General features: G+C 46.4%; 2 protein-coding genes across 2 annotated transcripts; both read right to left on the reverse strand.

Moving 5' to 3' along the window:
* Positions 1-6,446: 6,446 nt before the first annotated feature.
* LOC120379979 (olfactory receptor 14A16-like) lies at positions 6,447-7,382 on the reverse strand. The gene has a single exon (XM_039497492.1). The coding sequence runs from the start codon at positions 7,380-7,382 to the stop codon at positions 6,447-6,449; it is 936 nt and encodes a 311-aa protein (XP_039353426.1).
* A 13,505-nt stretch (positions 7,383-20,887) lies between these two features.
* LOC120379980 (olfactory receptor 14A16-like) lies at positions 20,888-21,832 on the reverse strand. Its single transcript, XM_039497493.1, has one exon. It carries the CDS (start codon positions 21,830-21,832, stop codon positions 20,888-20,890), a length of 945 nt encoding a protein of 314 aa, XP_039353427.1.
* Positions 21,833-23,570: the final 1,738 nt, after the last annotated feature.

Raw genomic sequence — 23,570 nt, forward strand, 5'->3', positions numbered from 1 at the left:
GGAGGACATAGATGACTTCCTGAATGCCTTTAAGAAGGCCTGTGAGATGCATAGGGTTGACCCAGCAGACACGCTCCAGTTTCTCACCCCCTTACTGGACCCCAAAGTCATGGCGATATACAGCCGAATGGAAGGAGTGGAGGCAGGGGACTACGAACTATTCAAAAAGGCCCTGCTACACGAGTTTGGGCTGACTCCCGAGATGTACCGGGAAAAGTTCTGAAGTCAACTTAAAACCCTTGAGGTCACATATCTACAACTGGCCATCCGAATGCAGGGATATGCCCACAGGTGGGCAGAAGGGACCCAGACGAAGGAGGACCCGCTTGACCTAATTGTACTGTAGCAACTGTACGATCAGTGCCCATCCGACCTGAGGCTATGGTTGGAGGACAACAAGCCAGAGAACCCGTGACGCTCAGGGCAGCTGGCCGACGAGTTTGTGAAAAGCTGGACAAGGGGTGGCAGGGAGGAGTCCCAAAGGAACAGGCCCACCATGATGTAGAGAGAGAATCACCATGGGACCTCACAAAGGGGGAATATGGAAAACTACCTCCCAAGGGGAGCATCTGGCATCAGGACCAACCAACCCGCTCGAGGGGACCAATGGGATATGAGCTGCTATTACTGTGGCCAGAGAGGCCACATACAGACCCAGTGCCTCAAGTTCAAGAACAGACTGAGCAGACCAAATCCACAGAGGGTTAACTGGGTAGGGACCCAGCTGGACAAGGGGCAGGTTTCCCAGGCAAGGGGAGCTGACAGCTTTCCAGCTGCTCCTCTGGAGGGCTGGATGCTCAAGATTCAAGGTTCTCCGTTTATAGGGTGGGCGCGGGACTGTCCCTGCAGAGCTAGTGCCTTGTTCCCATGGAGGTGGATGGGAGGAAGGTCAATGGATACTGGGATATGGGAGCGGAGGTGACGCTGGCCCGACCCGAGGTAGCGGCTCCAGATTGGGTGATGCCCAACACCTACCTGACCCTGACGGGGGTGGATGGGACCCCATTCAATGTGCCTGTGGCGAGGGTACATCTGAAATGGGGGGCCAAGGAGGGCCCCAAGGACATGGGGATACACCATCATTTGCCCACTGAGGTGTTGATGGGGGGGACCTAGAAGACTGGCCAAGCAACCCCCATAACAACCTTATTGTGACCCATAGCCAGAGCTGGCGAGGGGCACTGCACCCTAACCTTGGGGAGGGTACCTTGCCAGAGGTGCAGGACCCTACCCCGGTTGGGAGGGAGTGCCCAGGGACAAGGCTCAGGGAGGCTGCAGCCTCAGACCCAGCCAGCGAGAGAGAGCAGGTCCCCATCCCTTCCCCAGTTGCTGAGTTCCAGGCCGAGTTGCAGAAAGATCCCTCGTTGCATAAACTAAGGGACCTGGCCGACCTCAGTGCAGTACAGACTCTGGGGAGAGGTTGCCAGGAGAGGTTCCTGTGGGAGAAGGGGTTCCTGTACCGAGAATGGGCTCATCCAGGGGAAATGGAGTCATGGGGGACCAGGAGGCAGCTGGTGGTACCCCAGAAGTATCGCCGCAAGCGACTGTACCTGGCCCATGACATCTCTCTCGCAGGGCACCAGGGAATCCGGCGCACCAGGCAGAGGCTGCTACAGAACTTTTACTGGCCTGGGGTCTTTATCACTGTCCAACAGTATTGCCGATCCTGTGACCCATGTCAGTGGGTGGGGAAGGCCTGAGACAAGGGGAAAGCAGCTTTGAGACCTTTGCCCATCATAGAGGAGCCTTTCCAGAAGGTGACTATAGAAATAGTGGGACCTCTCAGCAAGATGAGCCGGTCGGGGAAGAAATACATCTGGTGAGGGTAGATTTCACCACCCACTACCCCGAGGCAGCGATCTTATTGTCCATTGAAACCAACACCGTGGCGGATGCGCTGCTGACCATTTTCAGCCGAGTGGGGTTCCCCAAAAAAGTCTTGACAGACCAAGGATCCAACTTCATGTTGGCCCTGCTCCGGTGCTTGTGGGAGAAATGTGGGGTCCAGCACAGCTGGGCCTCAGCATACCAGCCCCAATGGAACGGGCTGGTGGAGAGGTTCAACGGGGGGGAGGGATAGCTCAGTGGTTTGAGCATTGGCCTGCTAAACCCAGGGTTGTGAGTTCAATCCTTGAGGGGACCACTTAGGGATCTGGGACAAAAATTGGTCCTGCTAGTGAAGGCAGGGGGCTGGACTCAATGACCTGTTAAGGTCCCTTCCAGTTCTAGGAGATTGGTATATCTCCAATTATTACCTAATGCTAAAGATGATGCTGAAAACCTTTATGAACCAGCACCTGCAGGATTGGGACAAGTGATTACCTCACCTGCTGTTTGCGTACAGTCTACCGGGTTTTCACCTTTCGAACTGTTATATGGTAGGAGGGTAAGGGGGGCCCTGGACCTGATAAGAGATGAATGGGAGGGGAAGGCCACTCCCAATGGACAATCAGTGGTGTAGTATGTCTTGACCTTCCGAGAAAGACTTGCTGAGCTCATAGGCCTGGCCCAGAAGAACCTGGCCGGAGCACAGAGGAAGCATAAAGTCTGGTATGACCACACAGTGCGGGTCCGCACCTACGCTACTGGGGATCAGGTAATGGTTCTCATCCCTGTGAGAAAAAAAATCCCACGGGCCTCTTGGGAAGGCCCTTTGAAGGTGGTCAGGCAATTAAATGAGATAAACTATGTGATGGATCTGTCTAACCGGGCGCATCACCGCAGGGTGTACCATGTGAATATGATGAAGCCATATTACGACAGGGGGAATGTGGTGTTGGCCGTGTGTGGACATTGGGAGGAGCAGGGAGATGAGCCTTTAGTAGATCTATTCCCTGACAAAGGAGCTGGCTCCCCCCTGGAAACAATTCCTCTCTCTGATTGGCTAACCCCTGCCCAGCAAGCTGAGATCAGAGGGGTGCTACATCTGTACCAACAGCTGTTTTCCACCCAGTCTGGACTCACTAATCTGACTGTCCACTGGGTGGAGACAGGATCGCACCTGCCAATAAGATGCTCCCCCTTCCGAGTCACAGGGAAAACGGCTCAGGATCAGGAAAGAGGTCAATGACATGCTGGCTTTGTGGGTGATGCAGCCATCTTCCAGCCCTTGAGCCTCGCTGGTGGTGCTGGTCCCCAAAAAGGACAGGTTGATCCGGTTCTGTGTGGATTATCGGAAGCTCATTGCCATCACTGTATCTGATGCCTAGCCCATGCCCAGGCCTGATGGGCTCCTGGTCAAGCTGGGAGGAGCTCGCTACCTTACCACCATGGATCTTACAAAGGGCTACTGGCAAGTGCCACTGGATGCAGATGCCAGGCTGAAATCTGCCTTTATCACCTCCTTGGGGCTCTGTGAGTTCCTGACCCTGCCTTTCGACCTCAAGGGTGCGCCGGCCAACTTCCAGCACCTGGTGGATCAGCTACTGAGGGGGATGGAGAGTTTTGCCGTGGCATATATTGACAACATCTGTGTCTTTAGCCAGACTTGGGAGGGTCACGTGTCCCAGGTTAAACAAGTGCTGGATTGACTCCAGGAGGCTGGGCTGACCATAAAAGCAGAGAAGTACAAGGTGGGGATGGTTGAAGTGTCCTACCTGGGCCACTGGATGGGGAGTGGCTGCCTAAAGCCGGAACCAGCCAATGTGGAGGTGATCAGAGACTGTCCCGCTCCCCAAACTAAAAAGCAGATCCAAGCCTTTATTGGGATGGTGGGATATTATCAAAGATTTGTGCCCCACTTTAGCGCCATAGCCGTCCCCATCACTGAGCTGTGCAAGAAGGGGAAGCCAGACAAGGTGGTCTGGACCGAGCAGTGCCAGAGGGCTCTCTGTGCGCTGAAGGAGGCTCTGGTCAGTGGCCCCATTCTGGCAAGCCCATACTTTGACAGGCCCTTTATGGTGTTCACTGACACCTCAGACACGGGACTGGGGGTGGTGTTAATGCAGGAGGATGAAAAGGGGGAGAGACACCCCGTTGTGTACTTGAGCAAGAAGCTGCTACCCCAGGAGCAAAACTACACAGCCATCAAGAAGAAATGCCTGGCCATGGTGAGGGCCCTTAAGAAACTAGAGCCATATCTATTTGGTTGACACTTCACCGTGTACACTGGCCACTCTCCGCTGACCTGGCTACACCAGATGAAAGGAGCCAATGCCAAGCTCCTGAGGTGAAGCCTGCTCCTGCAAGATTATGACATGGACGTGGTCCATGTGAAGGGAAGTGCCAACATGATAGCAGATGCGTTGTCCCAGAGAGGGAGCCCTGAACTTCCCCAGGTCACTGGTCAAAGTGACTCTGCTCAGTTCAGTCTAGAAGTGGGGAGAGATGTGATGCAGCAGGGAGTGGGGAGTATTGACCTGGGGACTGTCTGCATTGGGGATGGGAGACTTCTCTTGAGGGAAGATACCTGAGCATGTAACATGAGAGCCCAGGTGGGGGGTTGGGGCCAGGTGACACCTCCTGCCCAAGAAACTGGACAAAGGTGCAGGAGGAACCAGGGGGAGGGGGTGTAAGACAGCTGGAGGGGGTTTCAGTTTAGAGCTGGCTGGGGAAATGGAGGGAGCTCCAGGACTGGGGTCTAAGCTCCCTGCCCCCCAGAACAACTTGACTGAGGGGTCCTGGTTGTACCTACAAGCTCTGTTTGGGACTGTGTTCCTGTCGGCCAATAAACCTTCTGCTTTACTGGCTGGCTGAGAATCATGGTAAATCGAGGGAATTGGGGGTGCAGGGCCCTGACTTCCCCACTGTCCATGACACAGGTCAGTGCATGCGATGGTACTTTTCCATTTAAACCAATATTATAAAAATATGACACCAGGCCAATTACTCATACCAGTATTTACTAGAGAGAGAAGGTGAACCTTATGCACAGCTTATCTCCAGACTTGAGGAAGAGCTCTGTATACGTTTGAAATCTTGTCTCTCTCCCCTGCAGAACTTGGTCAAATAAACAATATTACCGTAGCTACCGCATCTCTCTAATATTCGGTGACCAACATGGCTGCACAACAGTGCATACACCAGTGTTTATGTCACTATTGAACTTAGCTTTGTGTCTTTGAGCCAATATCAAACCAGCAATGTTGATGGAGCTACTCTGCATTAGCAAAGGATTAGCTAAGATGTGGTAAACACCGAGGAGTCCTTGTGGCACCTTTGAGACTAACACATTTATTTGGGCATAAGTTTTTGTGGTCTATAACCCACTTCATCAGATGCATGGAGTGAAAAATATGGTAGGCTGTATATTTATACCTGCCTACTGTGTTTTTTACTCCATGCATCTGATGAAGTGGGTTTTAGCCCACAAAAGCTTATTCCCAAATAAATTTGATGCCACAAGGTGCCACAAGGACTCCTGGTTGTTTTTGCTGATACAGACTAACACAGATGCTCCTCTGCAACCTGAGATGGGGAATTTACTCATGCATCTCTGTTGCACTCACTTTCTCCCAGCCACCGTTATCCATTCTTCGATCTTTGTTTGTATTGGCCATTGGCCAAATCCTGATCCATTTGAAGTGAGTGGCTAAATCCCAGTGATTTAACAGGGATCAAAACTGGCCTCATTAGCCTGTCTGATTGCCTTTAAGAAATACTCAACAGCTTCCTCTTAAACAAATAAACAAACAAACATCCCTTTCCCACCATAGCACAAATGACACAGCATTGATTTATTTACTTAGGGTTAGAATAATTAAAAGATGTCTACCTAAGGTTCTTGGTTCCCTAACACATCATTAAAAGTATGATGATATCCCAGCCCTATTCATATAATTATTTCAACAGAAACTCAACCATACAGACACTTCTTGTGAACACCTTTATCACTGTGGAAAGAAAACTTTCAGCTCGCTCAGAAAACCCCATCAAAGAGGTGACATTTGGGCACCCCCGATAGGTAACAAAACATCAACAATGCTGTCTAAGTGAACACTTACCATCTGCCCAGTCATTCCCACCTTAAAAACACTTAGAACAAAGAAAGAAATCAACTCTCCAAAAAAACCCCAAAAAACAAACAAACAAACAAACAAAAACAGAGACAGAGGCAAAATTCAAATAGGTACTGCACTGACACTGCAATCCAATTTTTGCTCCAAAAAAGAAGAGCCAGACACTCCCTGAGGTTCACTAAGGACTTTGATATGGCTAATGATTTTATGTAGAAAGTGCTAACATAGCATGGTGATGAGTGGCAGTACACAATCCTGTGATAGATAGATGCACAGGCAAATAGATAGATAATGATATTATTTACATTGGTATGCATTTACATTAGGTCCATTGACTTAAGTGGTGTTTTAATTTTTGCCAGTGAAAATTTCCCTTTTTGAATAAAGAGATGGGAAAGCATGTTCTCGTGGAGACGATTATGTCATCATTTGATTATATTTATAAGGAAACATAGAAGGAAATTAAAATCAAAAGAGAAAGATGGCCATTTATTTGGTCATAAATAACCTCTGCCCAATCAGTTTCCTCAGGGCTGCTTTGATCTCCTTGTTCCTCATGCTGTAGATGATCGGATTCAGCATTGGAGGCACCACGGAATAGAAAACATCCACCATGAGATCCAGACGTGATATGGACTTGGAGTTGGGTTTCAGGTAGGCAATGATGCCAGTGAAAACAAACAAAGAGACAACAGTGATGTGAGGAAGGCAGGTGGAGAAGGCTTTATGCCGGCCCTGCTCAGAGGGGATTCTCAGCACAGTTTTGATGATCTGAACATATGATACAATTATTAAAACAAAGCAGCTTAAGACTAAGCATGCACTGAACGCAATAACCCCACTTTCACTGAGGTCTGAGTCAGAACAGGCCAACTTGAGTAGCTGGGGGATGTCACAGAAGAACTGATCCACCACATTTCCTCCACAGAAGGATATTGCAAATGTGTTCCCAGTGTGCAGGGCAGAGTAAAGAATACCACTAATCCAGGCACTGGCTGCCATTTGTATACAAGCTCTCCTGTTCATCACTCTCTCGTAATGCAGTGGTTGGCAGATGGCGACATATCGATCATATGCCATGACAGTCAGGATGCCAATATCAGCCAAACCAAGGAACATGAGAAGAAAGACTTGGGCGACACATCCAGAATAAGAAATCACCCTGGTGTTCATGAGGGAATTTGCCATGGATTTGGGGATGGTGACAGAGATGAATCCAAGGTCCAGAATGGACAGATTCATCAGGAAGAAGTACAAGGGGGTCTGAAGATGGTGGTTGATGGATATAGCTGTGATTATGAGAAGGTTCCCGATAAGGCCTGCCAGGTAAAGCACCAGAAACACCACAAAGTGCAAAATCTGCAGCTCCCGAATATCAGAGAATCCCAGGAGAAGGAACTTGGTCACGGTGGTTCGGTTGGACATTTTCTTCCTCAGCACGTTGTGTGATGGCTGTGGAGGGAAGGAGAAGGTCCATAGTCAGGATTCGAGTGTCAGAGGGAATGGCCTTGATTCCCTTCTTAGTAATATCCCACGATCCTCTGTGAAATGTGCACAGCACTCCTCCCATCCTTCCATTGACTAGGAGCAGTGAGTGCTCCTCACTGATGACAATCAGAGCACTAGAGAGAGAAGGTCAGTGAGGTAATAGCTGCTATTGGATCAGCTTCTGTGGGCGAGAGAGAAAAGCTTTCGAGCCTCACATACTACCTCACCAAGCTTGTCTATTTAATATTCTGGGACCAACATGACTACAAGTGCTGCATACAATCAGACCACTACTCAGGTGTGTTATCACACTGATGTCAATTAGCATAACTCCCAAAAAATCCATGGGGCTACATCAGTTTGCACCATCTGGGGATCTGGCCCAAGATGTCACTTGAACAAATGCATTAAAGACTGGAACATATTGCAAAAATCCCCCACAGATCAAGCAAAGATGGGTCCTCAACTCTGTCAGACAACAAAGGAAAAACTTGGGCACAAAACTAAAGTAGTAGAACTGCAAGACAGCCCAATTCCCACTTTCTAGGGAAATATGACAGACTTGCTGAACATCCTAAGTGCTAGCTTGTCTAACAATTCCTCCCCAAACTCTGTTTATAGGTGACCTGCCACTTGGTTACAAATTGATTAATATCAAGTATCAGAGGGGTAGCCGTATTAGTCTGGATCTGTAAAAGCAGCCATGTCTGTTATTCTATAAGGTGCCACAGGACTATTTGCTGCTTTTACAAATTGATTAATGCACCAGTCCCAGCAGCACTCCCATCTCTGAGTGAAGACGGGATAGTAGCATTGCACAGTTACTGCTAGGTTGTGTCGTTTCCCTCTGTGACTTTATATCTGGTCTGTGCGGGTCAGAGGCAGTCAGGAGACTTGGCTTTTGTTCCTATATCTGCCAGGGATTTGCTGTGTGACCTTGGGACAGTCACTTCCTCTCCCCATGCCTCTGTTTCCATTCCCTCCTTTTCTCTGACTTTTCTTTTATGAGCTCTGTGGGAGTAGGTTGTGTTTTATCATGTATCTGCACTGTGAACCCATTTACAGACTCTGTGCTCAGCTGGCAGCAGTGTTGCACACAAGATATGGTGATAGACCAGGATGCCTGGGTTCCTGTCCCATTGACCTCCTGGTGGTCCATCTACACAGGAGAGGGGAACACCTCCCCAGCTCCAGTATCTCTGCTCAAGTTGCTGCACAAAACATACCCATATCACGCCTGGGCACCAGCTTAGGCTCTATCCGAATATGAACCCACGCTGTTCAGGCAGGTTTGTATTGAGGTGGCTAGACTGAGCCGCTCCCTGTGCTGGCCCCATCTTCTCTGCTATGAGCTAGTGAAGTCTGCCTACCTGAGTTTGGAAGCATGCCCCCAGCTGTGGTGTAGATATGCCCTTAGTGTCCTTGGGCAAAGTCCAGATAGACAGCCTGCCACTGCTCAGTTCAACCCAGACTTTGAGTTTCAAGGTTCTAGCATGTCTGTTAAGTACAGCCCATATTCCCTGGACTGTCAGTTCTGCTGTTTATTCAGTTCTGCCATCCTGCAGTTATGTCTTTGAAACAAAAATAAAAATGGATGTTACATAATGACAGTGTTTGAAATTTTGGTATCATTGGACGATATTAGTGCTTCCCACCCTGGTCAATAATGTTCTGCTTAAAATTTTAAAGAAAATGTGTGTTTTCAGTTAAACAAATTTTCATGGAAAGTATCTACCTATCTATCTATTCAAAAGCTGATTTTTTTTCCTTTGGGAAGGGGTAGATTTTGGTTGGAATTTTTCAGTTTTCAGCGGAGACTGATTGGTTCTCTGTTGCAAAAATTCCAATGTTTGGAAATTTGGAGGACTTCTATAAAAAGACAACATTTTCTAATGAAGAAAAAAAGACAATAGCAAACTTACTGTGTTGGTTGTTGGATAGCATTTCCCAACTTGCAAAGCATTTGATCCTGCAGTGCTAGAAATTATTGGCCACTATCTATCTTATATCTCCATGCACAACAATCTCTTTGTCTCTCTCATAAACCCATCACCGCATTATCCAGCACTGATTTTCATGTTCTGTCACTGGATTTCTGAGTTGCTGGGTCTCTCAGCAGTTCCAAGCAGACAGGGATCCATGCCACAGATGGGGTAGGCTTGGCTGAGAGGTGAAGGATTAAATGGGATCAGGGACTGAAAGTCCCTCCCAGCTGTACAGATTGACATGGCTACAGCCCAGGAAGTCCCTGCTATGGGACTAAATAGTTGAATGATGAATCCAGGGTTGTGAGCCCAGCAATGACCTCACCTCTGAACAAACCACCCTGACAATATACTCTAACTGACCCCACAGAGGGAGAACATAACCCAGCCTGGATCTTACACAATGGCAACATCTATGGAAGGATCCTTGCCTAAAAACAAGGCAGGGCTGAGGCCAAAGAGTGTCCCAAGATATTTGCCAAATCAAATATATATTTATAGCACAGACAGGTGACCTACAATATCTTAGAGCCTAGTGGCACGAGAAGCTCCACTGGCCTAGAATAGCCTGTTCTTTCATTCATGCTGCATAATTACTTTTGGAGGGAACAGAGGTTTCCCCCTCCCCCCCCCCCGCATTGGATCAGCAGCTCTTGGGATGCAGCCACCAGAGAAACCCACAGCTCAGGCTGCCCTGGCTGCTTGAAATTGATCACTAAGAGGTAGCCAGAGGCAAACATTAAAAAAGAAGGGTCATGTCCTGAGCTGGTGTAAATTAAGACAATTCCATTGATTTCAGAGTAGCTAGAGCTGGTTATGCGAATGATGGTCTGGCCCTATGGCCGATTTATATCAGCTGAGGATTTAGCCTGTCAGAGTTTAGTTTGTTTAGTTGGGATAAGGGGTGTCTTTTGAAAGACCATTTTGTGCATGGAGGGGGATAGGGCCAGGGTGGAGACTGAAGTTCCAACAGTTTCTCCTGAGGACCACCACCCTCTCCTCACCTTCTATGGCCTGTCTAGGGCTCATCATCCATCCTGGAGGTGGCCACAGGATGGGAGCTGTTGGATGGTCCTCAGTGTGCCATGTCATTGTGTAGGTGATGGAGCTATGTCACAGAGATGGCCAACAGCAGATGCACCACACATGGCCAGGAATGGACTAAACAGCCTAGAGCCCTGGGTAGAGAGGAGTCTGATTGCAACTCTGTTCTGGTTCTAAGTCATGTGTTTGGACCATGTGCCAGATAATCCTTCCATAAATTAAGGCCCAAGCTGAAGAACAACCAGTCACCACTGCCACCTCCTGGCCTGGGGCAGGAAACTGAGGATCTCACTGAAGTTTCCTCAGGTCAGTGTCCACCGAGGCTGGTGGCCTGTTGGAGAATCGAACTCAAGCATTTTGGAAGCAGCTTCTTAGAAATGGTTGCTACATCTAAGGGGGTGTTTGACAGTGTGCCCCATAAGGCTTTATGGGGGGGTGCTTATAAATTTATGTATGATATAACTGGAATAGGGTTTTGCTACATATTCCATGTAACATATCTATGTAAAGGTTATGATCTGCTAGTTATGTTCATCCTAGTTGTATGCAGGCACCATTTGTGTGTTCAAAGTTATGAACATTGGCTGTATAATTGCTTGATTTCTAAGTAGCCTTAGTTAGAACATTTGGTCACTTCTTGGGAAAGGAATGTGCAAATTAAGTGCTCAATCAGGAAGCACTTAACAGACAAAAGAGCTTGGAAGACTCCAATCCACATAAGAAGTCTACCTGAGGATGTTTAAGGTAGCATTTGGGTAATGGCTGCTACCTGCAAGTCCTGAGTCATGCATGGGCATGTGACTTGCCCATGTGATTACAAATCTCCATTTTGTGACAGGATTCTACACATGGCGAGGAGGGGGTCTCCACCCACAAGAGAAAGTCTATTTAACTCCCTGGGAGACCCCTCCATTTTGTCTTCAGCTGGCTAAAGAAGGAGCCTCTCCAGCCCTCAGGATTCTTGAAGAAAACTGGAACAAAGGACAGTAACTACAAGGGGTGTGAGAGATTGCTGGATCCAGGCTAAAAGGTGATTAGTCTGTAAAAGGGAGCATTCTGGAACTGGTGAGGATCTTATCTGTATTTAGTTTGATTAGACATAGATTTGTGCATTTTATGTTATTTTGCTTGGTAATTCACTTAGTTCTGTCTGTTACTACTTGGAACCACTTAAATCCTACTTTTTATATTTAATAAAATCACTTTTTACTTATTAATTAACTCAGAGTATGTATTAATACCTGGGGGGGGCAAACAGCTGTGCATATCTCTCTATCAGTGTTATAGAGGGTGAACAATTTATGAGTTTACCCTGCATAAGCTTTATACAGGGTAAAATGGATTTATTTGGGTTTAGACCCCATTGGGAGTTGGGCATCTGAGTGCAAAAGACAAGTACACTTCTGTGAGCTGGGGCAGGTAATTCAGACCCTGGATCTGTGTTGGAGCAGACAGGTGTGTCTGGATCAGCAAGACAGGGTGCTGGGGCCCTGAACTGCAGGGAAAACAGGAACAGAAGTAGTCTTGGCACATCAGTTGGCAGCTCCCAAGGGGGTTTCTGTGATCCAACCCGTCAAGGGGGGAGGGGTGTTGCTCAGCAAACCTCCCCGCAGGGCACAAAGCTCTGCCTAATAAGGCTTGTGTTGTGCCCCTAGAGTCCTGCTGACAAAGACCATGTGGTTGGGGACACAGTGTCCTGCACTGAGGACCCAGAGCCCTTTCTCTGCACATTGCAGGGATCTGAAATAGTTTTTCAACCACTACTGTTGCTCCATCTTGGAGAAGCTGTGCTTGTTCAGGGCTGAATTTGGGGTACCAGGGCCAGATTCTGCAGCCGTTGCTCACGGTTCTGGCAACAGTCATTGGCAGTGGTGTCTGAGCAATGGCTTCAGGAATGGGCCTTGGGAATGGGCTTAGGGATTGCTGCTCTGGGTCTGGCCAGCCAGGCAACTGTCCCAGACTGGGTACCCCAGGGCTTCCAGTCTCTTGGGATCCCTGGCTCCCCAGGCTTCCTGTCTCAGTGTTGATTCCAAGGAGCCAGTTGGCCTGGGAATCTGGAAGCCGTTAGGTTCTGGCCCAGGACAGTCTGCATGGCAAGGTTACCCCAGAGCCATGGACACTGGGATTCCAGGCTCCCAGCTCCATGGCATGGAATCTGGAAGCCCTCCGAGCCCTGTCTTGAACCAGGGTTCTTGGGGCTTCCAGGCTGCAGAGCGGACAGCTGAGCTCCCATTCAAGCCAGGGACCCCCAGCTATGATCCCTGATCCAGAGATAAAGAATAGAAGAAGCTCTCCAGAGCAGCCAGAGGGGAGGCGTTGCTGGAGCGACCTGCCCTGCAGAGCAGGAACAGAACCCGTCAGAGGGAGTTAGGAGCCCAGGAGGGGCATAACGGCCTGGTGAGTCTGGGCCAAGGCAACCCAGAGATTCTAGCTTTGAGACAACTTCTATTCTGCGTTAATAAACCAGTCCCCAGAAGGGGTGAGTAATTCAAATGCATCAATTGTAGGAGATGGATTAACAGGGGAAGGAGAAATATTCAGGTGGTGACAGGTCTGACACCAGTTTAGACCTAGCCCTAACCCTAATCCAATAATAAAGGGTGAGTTTTTAACAGTAAATCATCAGTGGAACTGCTCGTGTGTTTAAAGATGACCACTTTCTAAAGGGGTTTGCTGGATCAGGGCCTTAGTGCAAAATATGCAAAGGAAGTGAGCTATGGATTAATAATCATGAGCACTGAGAGCAGATTCTCAGCTGGTGTAAATTCTCAAGCTCAGCTGATGTCAGTGGAGCAATGGCAACTTAAACCAGCTGAGGACTGGCACATTCACTTTTAAGGAACTTTGGTCTGATAGTTCAATGTATCCACTCAGGGAAGAGAAACAGGGCATGTTAAAAGGTATCCAGTGAAAATGACTCAAACACAAGGTATTTATGATGAGCTGTTTGTAAATGATCTGTTAATTAAGATAGGCATAGATATTCTTTGGTAAATAATGTTTAATAATGAATACTTATGGACAGTCATGAAGAGGAAATGAGTCACCAAAATTGGAATTATCTATCTATCGATTGAGCTATCGATCTCTCTCTCGAATCACATACTATGCTTTTGTCCCTCATATATTATATTATAAAGACAGCCCAGTTCCCACATTCTAGGGAAACAGGACAGACTCGCTGAGCATCCTAAATGCCAGAGGTAGCATGGGCGTCAGCTGACTACGAAGCCTCAGAGTCCAGCCCGGTTTCCACTGAAGTGGCGAGACTGAGCTGCTGCCTGTGCTGCCCCATATACTCCGCTATGTTTAATACAGAGCTGGTGAAGTCTGCCTAGCTGCATTGGGAAACTCGCTCCCAGCAGCGCTGTAGATGTGCCCTCCATGTCCTTGGGCAGGGTCCAGATAGGCAGGCTACGACTGAGTTTCAAGGTTCTAGCACGTCTATTAGGTACAGCCCATATTCCCTGGGCTGTCATCTCTGCTGTTTATTCAGTTCTGCCGTCCTGCAGTTATGTCTTTGAAACAGAAATAATAATGGATGTAACAGAATCACAGCATTTGAAATTATAGTAACATTGGACAACATTAGTGCTTCCCATCCTGGTCAATAATTTTCTGATCAGGGCCGGCTCCAGGCACCAGAGAAGGAAGCAGGTGCTTGGGGCAGCCAAGGGAATCTTGGGGCAGCCAATGGGTCTTCGGCAGGAATTCAGCGGCAGGTCCCTAGATCCCTCTCAGAGCGAAGTACCCACACTGAATTGCCACCAAAGAATGAAATGCCGCAGTTGAGCTGCTGCCGAAGTGCCGTCAATTGCTGCTTTATCTTTTCTTTTCTTTTTTTTCCCGCTTCGCCTCTTGGAGTGGCAAAAAAAGCTGGAGCCGGCCCTGGTTCTGATTTAACTCTATTTAAAGAAAATATGGGTTTTCAGTTAAACAAATTTTCCTGAAAGGTCTCATATATCTATCTATCTATTTTTGCTTCCACCATTGTCAGGCCAGCAGAGTGCCTGGCACATAAAACCAGTAGCCATAACTAAGTCATGTTGGACTTCATGGAATCTCATTTGGGGGTTGGAATTCTGCCTCAGACACGAGGGGCTTTGTTTGTTTGCTTGATTATCTCTGGTTTTTTGTTTTGTTTTGTTTCATTGGTTGGTTGGTTTATTTGTTTCTTTGTTCCAGGTGGCTTTTGGGGGTGGGGGAGGGTTGAAAAGGTATTTTGAGTGGGCGGGGATACTGGGTTTCTTTTTTTCCCCCATATACTGGAGATGTCAGTTTCATCATCTCTTTGGTGGGGAGTTCTGGGAGAGTTGAAGTTTTGCTTCCAACAATGATGAAGTGGGGGAAGAGTATCTGTAGGTGTTCAGATGGCTGAGTTCCTACTGAATGATTATTTTAATGTTTCAGAAGTTTTATTATATTAATTATGTGTTAGGGCAACTGGAGCTTTATATAGGCTCCTTGTGCCCCAGATATGCCTGGCAGCTATATTACACCTATATCTGGTATACACTTAAAATTTAGATCAACATAGCAACATCACTCAGGAGTGTGAAAAGGTCTGAGTGATGTAGCTATGACAAGCTAAGCCCAGGTGTACACATAGTAAGGTCGATGGAAGAGTACTTCAATCTAGCTGCCATTGTTCAGCTAGGTTATTTTCCTACTAACCCCCCATCCATCCCTATTGGTTGTGTCTATGCTACAGGGTTACTCTGGCACATCTATGGAACCTTGTCTATGCTGCTATAGTTCCCAAAATGCCAACACGGACTCCGAGACTGAACTAGCAAAACTAGTGAAAAAACTTGTTTTTCTCTGTAGAAAAGCTGTGTGTAGCTGTGTAAATGAGCGGACTCACCCCTGTGGCACCTCCTGCTGGTGACTCCGGGGAATTAGCTCTATCACAGCCTGGAGCACCCTCTGCAGGCTGGTGATCCACCTCTCCTCTGGCCCCCGTGTCCCTCCCTGGACCCGGTGCCCTTTTACATGGGGTGCTGCCCCCTGGCAGTAGCCCCTGTCTCTCAGGGTCTCCCCTCCCTGGGAAACCCCCACCCTCTATCCTCACCTTGCCTCAGTATATGGCTACTGCCGGTCATTGTCTAGCCCCTGCATCTTGGGGCAGACTGCAGTATCAGCCTACTCATCACTGGCAAGGTTGGGTTTGGACCTGCTGCCTTGGCCTACCCCTGTGCTGCCCTCTGCAACCCCAGTACCTGTTCGCCCAATGCTAGGCCGCGGCCTGGGGCTTTCCAGGCTTGAGCTCCCTAGCGCCTCTGCCTTTCCCCAGCCCTGCTCCACTCAGATACCTTGTGTCTAGCTCCCTGCAGCCAGGCCCATCTCCCTCTATAGCTAGAGAGAGACTCCTGTCTGCCCCTGGCTTCTCTGCCTTTATAGGGCCAGCTGAGTCTGTTCAGGGCATGGCCCCAGCTGCAGCCACTTCCCCCAATCAGCCCAGCATAAAGCTGCTTTCTACAGCCACCGCCCCTTCCCAGAGCTGTTTTTAACCCTTCAGGGCAGGAGCAGGGGTCCACCCTGCTAAAAGCTGGCTTTGAATTTTGCTGGAATTAAAAGATCTATGATGTGGGAAGATTTATCTGTGTCCATTTCAGATGGGCTTGTGAGAGTCTGGAGCCCTACACAGCTCAGAAGCAGAGGTCCAGAGGCAAAAATTGATTCTGTTGAGGGCTTTCCCTTCATCCCTTCCCCTGGTTCTTGTCACACAGACAGAAAGCAGAAGACCAGAAGTCCGAAGTGCAGGCAATGCAATGTTTATTGGGGTTAGTTTAAAGCAAGCATGTCCATGGCTCTAATGCCACAGAGCTTTATCCCCATGTTCCCATTCCCCTCCTTCTTAGCAGGCTCAAATATGCATGGCCTTTGTCCCACCTCTTACAATTTATAGTCATGTTTCACTTTGGAAGGTCTTGAGTCTGGGAGCTTCAGTACCACCTCTTTTGTATCTCACGGGAGGGGTAAGGAGTGAGGTTGTGCTTTGGTCAGGAACAGGCATTTCTTTGGCTTTTAGTGTTTCTTATGCCTCCCCCCACATCCCTCCTTGCCCCTCCTAATTGGTTTCTTGACCTTGGCTTGAGAGAGGAGTCAGGCAGACTTCCAGAGTATGCTCATATATTACACTCCCACGATGCTCAGGAACACTTTATCCATATCCCTTATCTTTTCTCCTTGTACTGTAAGCCCCATCTGGTTGTGGGAAATGCAACACACAGTGTCTTTGTTCTTTGTTCACACATATTAGTAAGGATATAAAAGTATCAAAAGTCAAACAGGCAAACAAAACCCAAAATTCTGTCTCAGGCTAACAGGCCTACGTGCTATCAGATTCATCAATTTCCATGCCAAAAGGGACCATTGTGATCTTCTAGTCTGATCCCTTTATAGCACAGGTCTTAGGATCTCCCACAGTGTTTCCTGATTCCAGCCCAGCACCTGTGTTTTCAATGGCTGGATTACAAAGTCATTTAGGCACCTAAAGATGGAGACAGGCACCTAGTATGATTTATCAAAGCTCCTATGTGAGCTAGGAGGCTAAGTCCTGTTCACTTTCAATAGCAGTTAGGCACCTAGTCTGCTTAGGTGAATTTTAAATCCCATTGGGCACTTATTAGAACAGTTAGGTGCCTAAGTCCCTTTGCAATTCTGGCTCCATCTCTATCTTGTTAGCTTCCAAGGCCTGGGCTTCTCCTGAATTTCAGAAATATTAAGCCTGTGATTTGCAAAAAGAACCTAATAGAACAAACCTTGGGTTTATATGGCCACTATGTCACCATCTGCAAGAATGAGACTATAATTGTCTTTATCCAGGGAACCGTGGGCACTTACAGGTTTAGGCAGCAGTTGAGCAGAGGTTTTGAGGATGTAAATTTTGGACTTAGGTACCTAAATCCTTTTGTGGATCTAACCACTGCTCAGTGGGGTTTGGTTGGGACAGTTGGTCTAGAGGTGAAAGCAACTGCTTAATCATAGAATATCAAGGTTGGAAGGGCCCCCTCAAGAGGTCATCTAGTCCAACCCCCTGCTCAAACCAATCCCAAGTCAGATATTTATCCCAGTTCCCTAAATGGACCCCTTAAGGATTAAACTCACAACCCTGGGTTTAGCAGGCCAATGCTCAAACCACTGAACTATCCCTCCTAAGGTCATTAAGTCCAGCCCCGTGCCTTCAGTAGCAGGACACTGATTTTGCCCCAGATCCTGAAATGGCCCCCTCAAGGATGAGCAGGCCAATGCTCAAACCACTGAGCTATCCCCTCACCTTCATCTCTTAGCTTCCCCGTCAGCCTGTCCCTTCCTGCTCTGAGATGTCCATAACAGTTACATGGAAAGGGGATATGAACTGAGACATCACGTCCTTTCACATATCCAGTGGGGGCTAAAGAGGGGATTGTTCTGCTTTCTAATGATGACTTTTTAGGGCAGCAAAGAATCCTGTGGCACCTTATAGACTAACATATATTTTGGAGCATGAGCTTTCGTGGGTGAATACCCACTTCGTCGGATGCATGTAGTGGAAATTTCCAGGGGCAGGTATATATAAGCAAGCAAGAAGCAGGCTAGAATAACGAGGTTAGTTCAATCAGGGAGGATGAGGCCCTCTTCTAGCACCTGAGGTGTGAAAACCATTAGAGGAGAAACTGGTTTTGTAGTTGGCAAGCCATTCACAGTCTTTGTTTAATCCTGAGCTGATGGTGTCAAATTTGCAGATGAACTGAAGCTCAGCAGTTTCTCTCTGAAGTCTGGTCCTAAAGTTTTTTTGCTGCAGGATGGCCACCTTAAGATCTGCTATTGTGTTGCCAGGGAGGTTGAAGTGTTCTCCTACAGGTTTTTGTATATTGCCATTACTAACATCTGATTTGTGTCCATTTATCCTTTTCCATAGAGACTGTCCAGTTTGGCCGATGTACATAGCAGAGTTGAAAAGATGTAGACACCCAAATGCCATTGACAGTTTCTCCAGAAAAAAATCAGTTCTCATAGATTTTATTCATTACAAGAGTGTAACTTCTAATGGTTACGGAGTGATTCATCCCCACTAGCTATTGAATTTGGGAGGATAGTCATTATTTATTTTCAATTAAAATTGGAAAGTGTAAAAGGACAATGGCACTTTCTGTGATGGTTAGGATATCGATATTCAGGCCTATCTGCAAAGGCCTATACTTTAAGAATTTAGGTATATTCTTATCACTTAGATAGTTATAGAGGTATAAAAGAAAGAATAAAAAATCACTGTCTGTCTGTGTAATGGCCGTCTTTTACAGTGACAGTGTGAGGCCTGGTTCTTAAGCTAAAGCTTTCAGCTAAGCAGCAGAGGCTAGCCATAAACTTCATAAACTGGGAAATGTATGGTCAGATCCTCACATTCCAAACGAGTCACATTGAAATAAGATGCTATTGGGCTGTTAGGAATACAATCCTGTCCTGATATTCTTCTCACCTCCAGAGAAAGGGAAGAGCCTAGAAGATGTAAAAGGAAACTTAGTTTGATAGCATACTGTCTGGCAAGAACTCACTTACCAAGAGCTGGGATGTAAAATCTTCATTTCTGTATTGTGCTGTCACTGTAGTCTCCATTTCCTTATTGTTTCTCTGTATAATCTATGTCTGGTTCTGTGATTGTTTGTCTGCTGTATAATTAATTTTGTTGGGTGTAAACCAACTGAGGTGGTGGGATATAATTGGTTAAATAACCATGTTACAATATGTTGGGATTGGTTAGTTAAATTTCAGTAAAATGATTGGTTAAGGTATAGCTAAGCAGAACTCAAGTTTTACTATATAGTCTGCAGACAATCAGGAAGTAAAAGGGGGGATGGGGACAGGGACTGGGGATGGGGATGGGGGAATTAGGATCATGTTTTGCTAAAGAGGGAAATGGAAACAGGGGATGGGAATAGAAACAGGACAGGCAAGGCTCCGTGGTGTTAAAGCTGGGAAAGAGGACACTAAGGAAGGAAACTGGAATCATGCTTGCTGGAAGTTCATCCCAATAAACATTGAATGGTTTGTGCCTTTGGACTTCGGGTATTGTTTCTCTCAGTTCATGCAAGAAGGACCAGGGAAGTGAGAGGATGAGGGAATAAGCCCCCTAACAGTGATTTTTTTTAATGTTGTCAACCCTGCAATTTTCTGTTGGGAAAGGTTTTGAAGGAATGTTTTTAGCCCTCCTGGCTCAGATACTGCAGTTGTGATGTTCTATATAAACATTTTAAATAGGTTGAATAATGACTAATGGGTCTTGTTTTTGTCACCAGCTCTGGGGTTGAGTTATGCTAGTTCCTTCAGTTAGAGGAGATCATGAGGCTGATTTAACTGGACAGTCTTCAAAGGGTGAAGTCCAGTGGGATTTTCAGTGGAGCTTAAAGCAGTAAGAAACCCAACTGTCATGGAAATTCAATGGTATGTCAGCCCCTAGCTCCCTTTAATTCCTTTGTTAGTCTCCTCCTAAATCAGGAGATGTAGGAATTCTGTTCTTAGAGCTGCCACAGGCTGAGAGTATGAGTTTAAACCAGCTAGGCAACTTTGGTGTGTCCCAGTTCCCCAGTCACCTCCTGGTCACCAAAACCTGGATTTTCAAGAGTTGTTATTTGGGTATAACTACTTCACTCAGGGGGAGTGGATTTCCCCCCGCCCCCAAGCAGTGTAGTAATACCAACATACATTGGTAGTGTAGACCAAGCCTGAGCAGCTCATATACATTGAGGGCCGGACTTTTGAAGATATTTTGCCAAGTAGTGGGATTTTTAAAGGCATCTACACACCTAACACCTAGATACTTCAGAAAATCACAAGAGGGAGAAGTCTACACTTAGAACACTGAATTGACCCAGTGGATTTTTCACACGCCTGAGCAACACATTTTTACACCAATATGTCTGTAGTGTAAACCAGACCTAGGTGCTTAAATGCCTTTTAAAATGTGGCCTTACCCTTTAAATGCCCTTCTGATGGAGGGATGTATAATCAATCACCTGCATGTTACATAAGGGGGACTGGGACATTGAGAGATGAAAATGACTTACTGAAAGTGACACACTGGGGGGTGGGAGCGAGGGCAGTACATGAATCAAGATTGGTAGAGCCTCAATCCAGTTCCTGGGAGGTGGGGATGGATGGTTTTGATATTGTCTAACAAGAGTCTACAGAAGAAAAAATATTTCCAGGTAACTTTCTGAGCAGCACTAGGAATAAGATAAAAATAGAAGAAACTTACATTTGGTGACACGTGGAGAGAAATATAAATGTTAATACATCCTGAATCTCTCTCTGTCTGTCTCTCTCTCTCTCTCTAAAAATACCAACCTCAAATATTTATTTTTTCACCCATTCACCCATTGCTATGGTATCTGGGTACCTTCTGTGATGCTTTTCTGCATTTTTTTTAGCAGCTCATTGGAAATACGTGACCATATGCCACCTGTGCCTTTTCACTTTTCTCAGCGCTGCTTTTATCTCCTTATTCCTGAGGCTGTAGATAATAGGGTTCAGTACGGGTGGTACAACAGCATAGAGCACAGGAGCCAACATATCTTGAGTGGACGGGGCCCTAGAGTTTGGCTTCATGTACATGAAGAATCCAGTGCCGACGAACAAGGAGACTACAATCAGGTGGGGCAGGCATGTGGAGAAGGCTTTATACCTGCCCTCTGCAGAAGGGATTCTCACTACAGTATTGAAAATGTGAATGTAGGACACAAAGATAAAGATAAAGCAGATAAAGCCATAGCAGAGGGCTAAGACAATGTTGTGGACCTTGTTGGGCTGCGTGTCAGAGCAAGAGAGCTGCAGGAGGGGTGGGATGTCGCAGAAGAACTGGTGGACAAAGCTGGGCCCACAAAAGGGTAAACTGAATGAGTTACCCACGTGCAACACTGAATACAGTGCTCCACTAAGCCAGGACCCTGCAGCCATCTGGACACATGCTCTGCTGTTCATGACTGTCCTGTATCTCAGAGGGCTGCAGATGGCCAGGTAGCGGTCATATGCCATGACTGTCAGCAAGGCCAACTCTGCTGCCCCAAACGTGATGAAGAAAAACAACTGCAGGAAGCAGCCGTGGAAAGAAATGGAGTGGCGCTGCATGATGGCATTCACCATGGATTTGGGGACAGTGGCAGAGATGTAGCAGAGGTCTAAGAATGACATGTTCTTGAGGAAGAAGTACATGGGGCTGTGGAGGTGATGGTCGAGGGTCACGAGGACAATGATGAGGAAATTCCCCATGAAGGCAGCCACGTAAGCAAACAGGAACACAATAAAGTGCAAGATCTGCAGCTCGCAGATGTCAGAAAATCCCAGGAGACGGAATTCAGTCACAGAGGTTTGGTTGGTCATGTCCTACATGGCAAGAGTGGGAAAGACAAGGAAGAGCCATCAGGAAAATGCAGTTAGAATGAAGAGAGCTGAAACAAACATCTTTTCCCAATGCATATGAACTACAACCCTTTGTATGCAGAGGAAGGTTGTGACATTGCTATCTGTTATGCATAAGGAAGTTAAATAAAAAAACATAAAATACTCTTGCTGGAAGGCAGCAATATAACACTACATTCATTTCTGAGAATAACACACAAGAACCTAAAACCAGAGAGAGACAAAGCAGGCTGCTTCCTAAGGAGTGAAACACAACTCACCCCATTTTATCCTAGTTTGGTTCTATGTAGGCTGAATGCCGAAGACCTGGAACACAAGCTTCCCTACAGATTCCCCTAATCTGACACCCTCCAGTCTCAATTGAAATATGTTCAATTCTTGGCTGAAATTGTTCACATTTCCCTTAAAAAACTGAACATTTTGGCGGACAGCTAATAGTTTCCACAAAAACATTTTCCTACATAGAAAATGTTCTGCTAAAAGAGGAAAATTGACAGAATTTCTGATCAAGTATAATTCTTGTACATTTCTGGGAGATCTCAAAAGAAGAATAACTCATGATGGTCAACTGAGATTCAGGCTCACAGCTCAGGTTTAGAAGCTTAGTGGATAAAAAAAAATACTCCTGGTCTGATATTCAAAAAAGATCAGCACCCACAACTCTTGTTTAGACACACAAAGACTGAAACCAAATCATCAAAGGAATTCACTATTCTGAGGAGCAGGTGCTGGCCTTTCTGATCTTTGAGAAGACCGGTCACTTCATTTAAGTACCTATAATGGGAACTGAGATCGTCTGAAAATCCAGCTTCACTTCAGGAAGATTAGTAGGGAAGGTTGAAAATTTCCCTCCACAACTTTTGTTATGATGGAAAACTGGATTTTTGAATACATATTTATTTTTATTTTTATTTGTTAATTTATTTTGTGTTTATTGTGCCATGTGATTGTTTTCCAGCAGACGTGTGCGTGTTGGGGGGGATTTATCAACCAATTAATATTTTTGGACAAACCATTTTGAAGTTTTTTTTTTTTCGTTAATAAGTCAAAATTTACCAATAACCCCTGGGATGAATGGTCTTCGTATCGCCTTTCTACTTTTGAAAACTTCAGCATCAGCCCAAGTTTCCATTATATTTACGAGTTCTACTGATCACTGGACCAAAGTACTGAGGCAAAAGCCAGATCACAATGAGCTATTCACATGAGCAAAAAAACCCTGGAATCTGGTACAGAAAGAAAACAATCTTAGCAAATATAATTCATTGTAATGATGGCATTTTAAACTAGATTTTATTCACCTTTTCTCTCTCTAAACAACACATCTATCTATCTATCTATCTATCTAAGACCTACTCAGATCACTATGATTAAGTAATCCTGCATCCAGGAATATCAACAAGAACCACATCACTGAGAGTTGGGCTCCAATACCCTTTGAAAAATCCCCAGCACCTCCAATGAATATGAAACCATACCAGGAAAAATGAATGATTTGCCGTTGCTGTGAAGTTCCTGGGTGTCTGTCCTGCTTTGCAAACCCCTGAATTATTATAAAGTAGGTAAAAAGTATGACGTCCCTGAAGAGATGCAGGAGTCACGTCAGTGAGTGATGCAGAGGTGAGAAGACTGATAAATTATCTTTTCTCCTATGCAAAGTCTTATATTAATGCCTTGTTACAGTCCTTTGGGATGTAGG

This window comes from Mauremys reevesii, linkage group 13, assembly GCF_016161935.1.
Source record: "Mauremys reevesii isolate NIE-2019 linkage group 13, ASM1616193v1, whole genome shotgun sequence".
Classification (NCBI taxonomy): domain Eukaryota; kingdom Metazoa; phylum Chordata; order Testudines; family Geoemydidae; genus Mauremys; species Mauremys reevesii.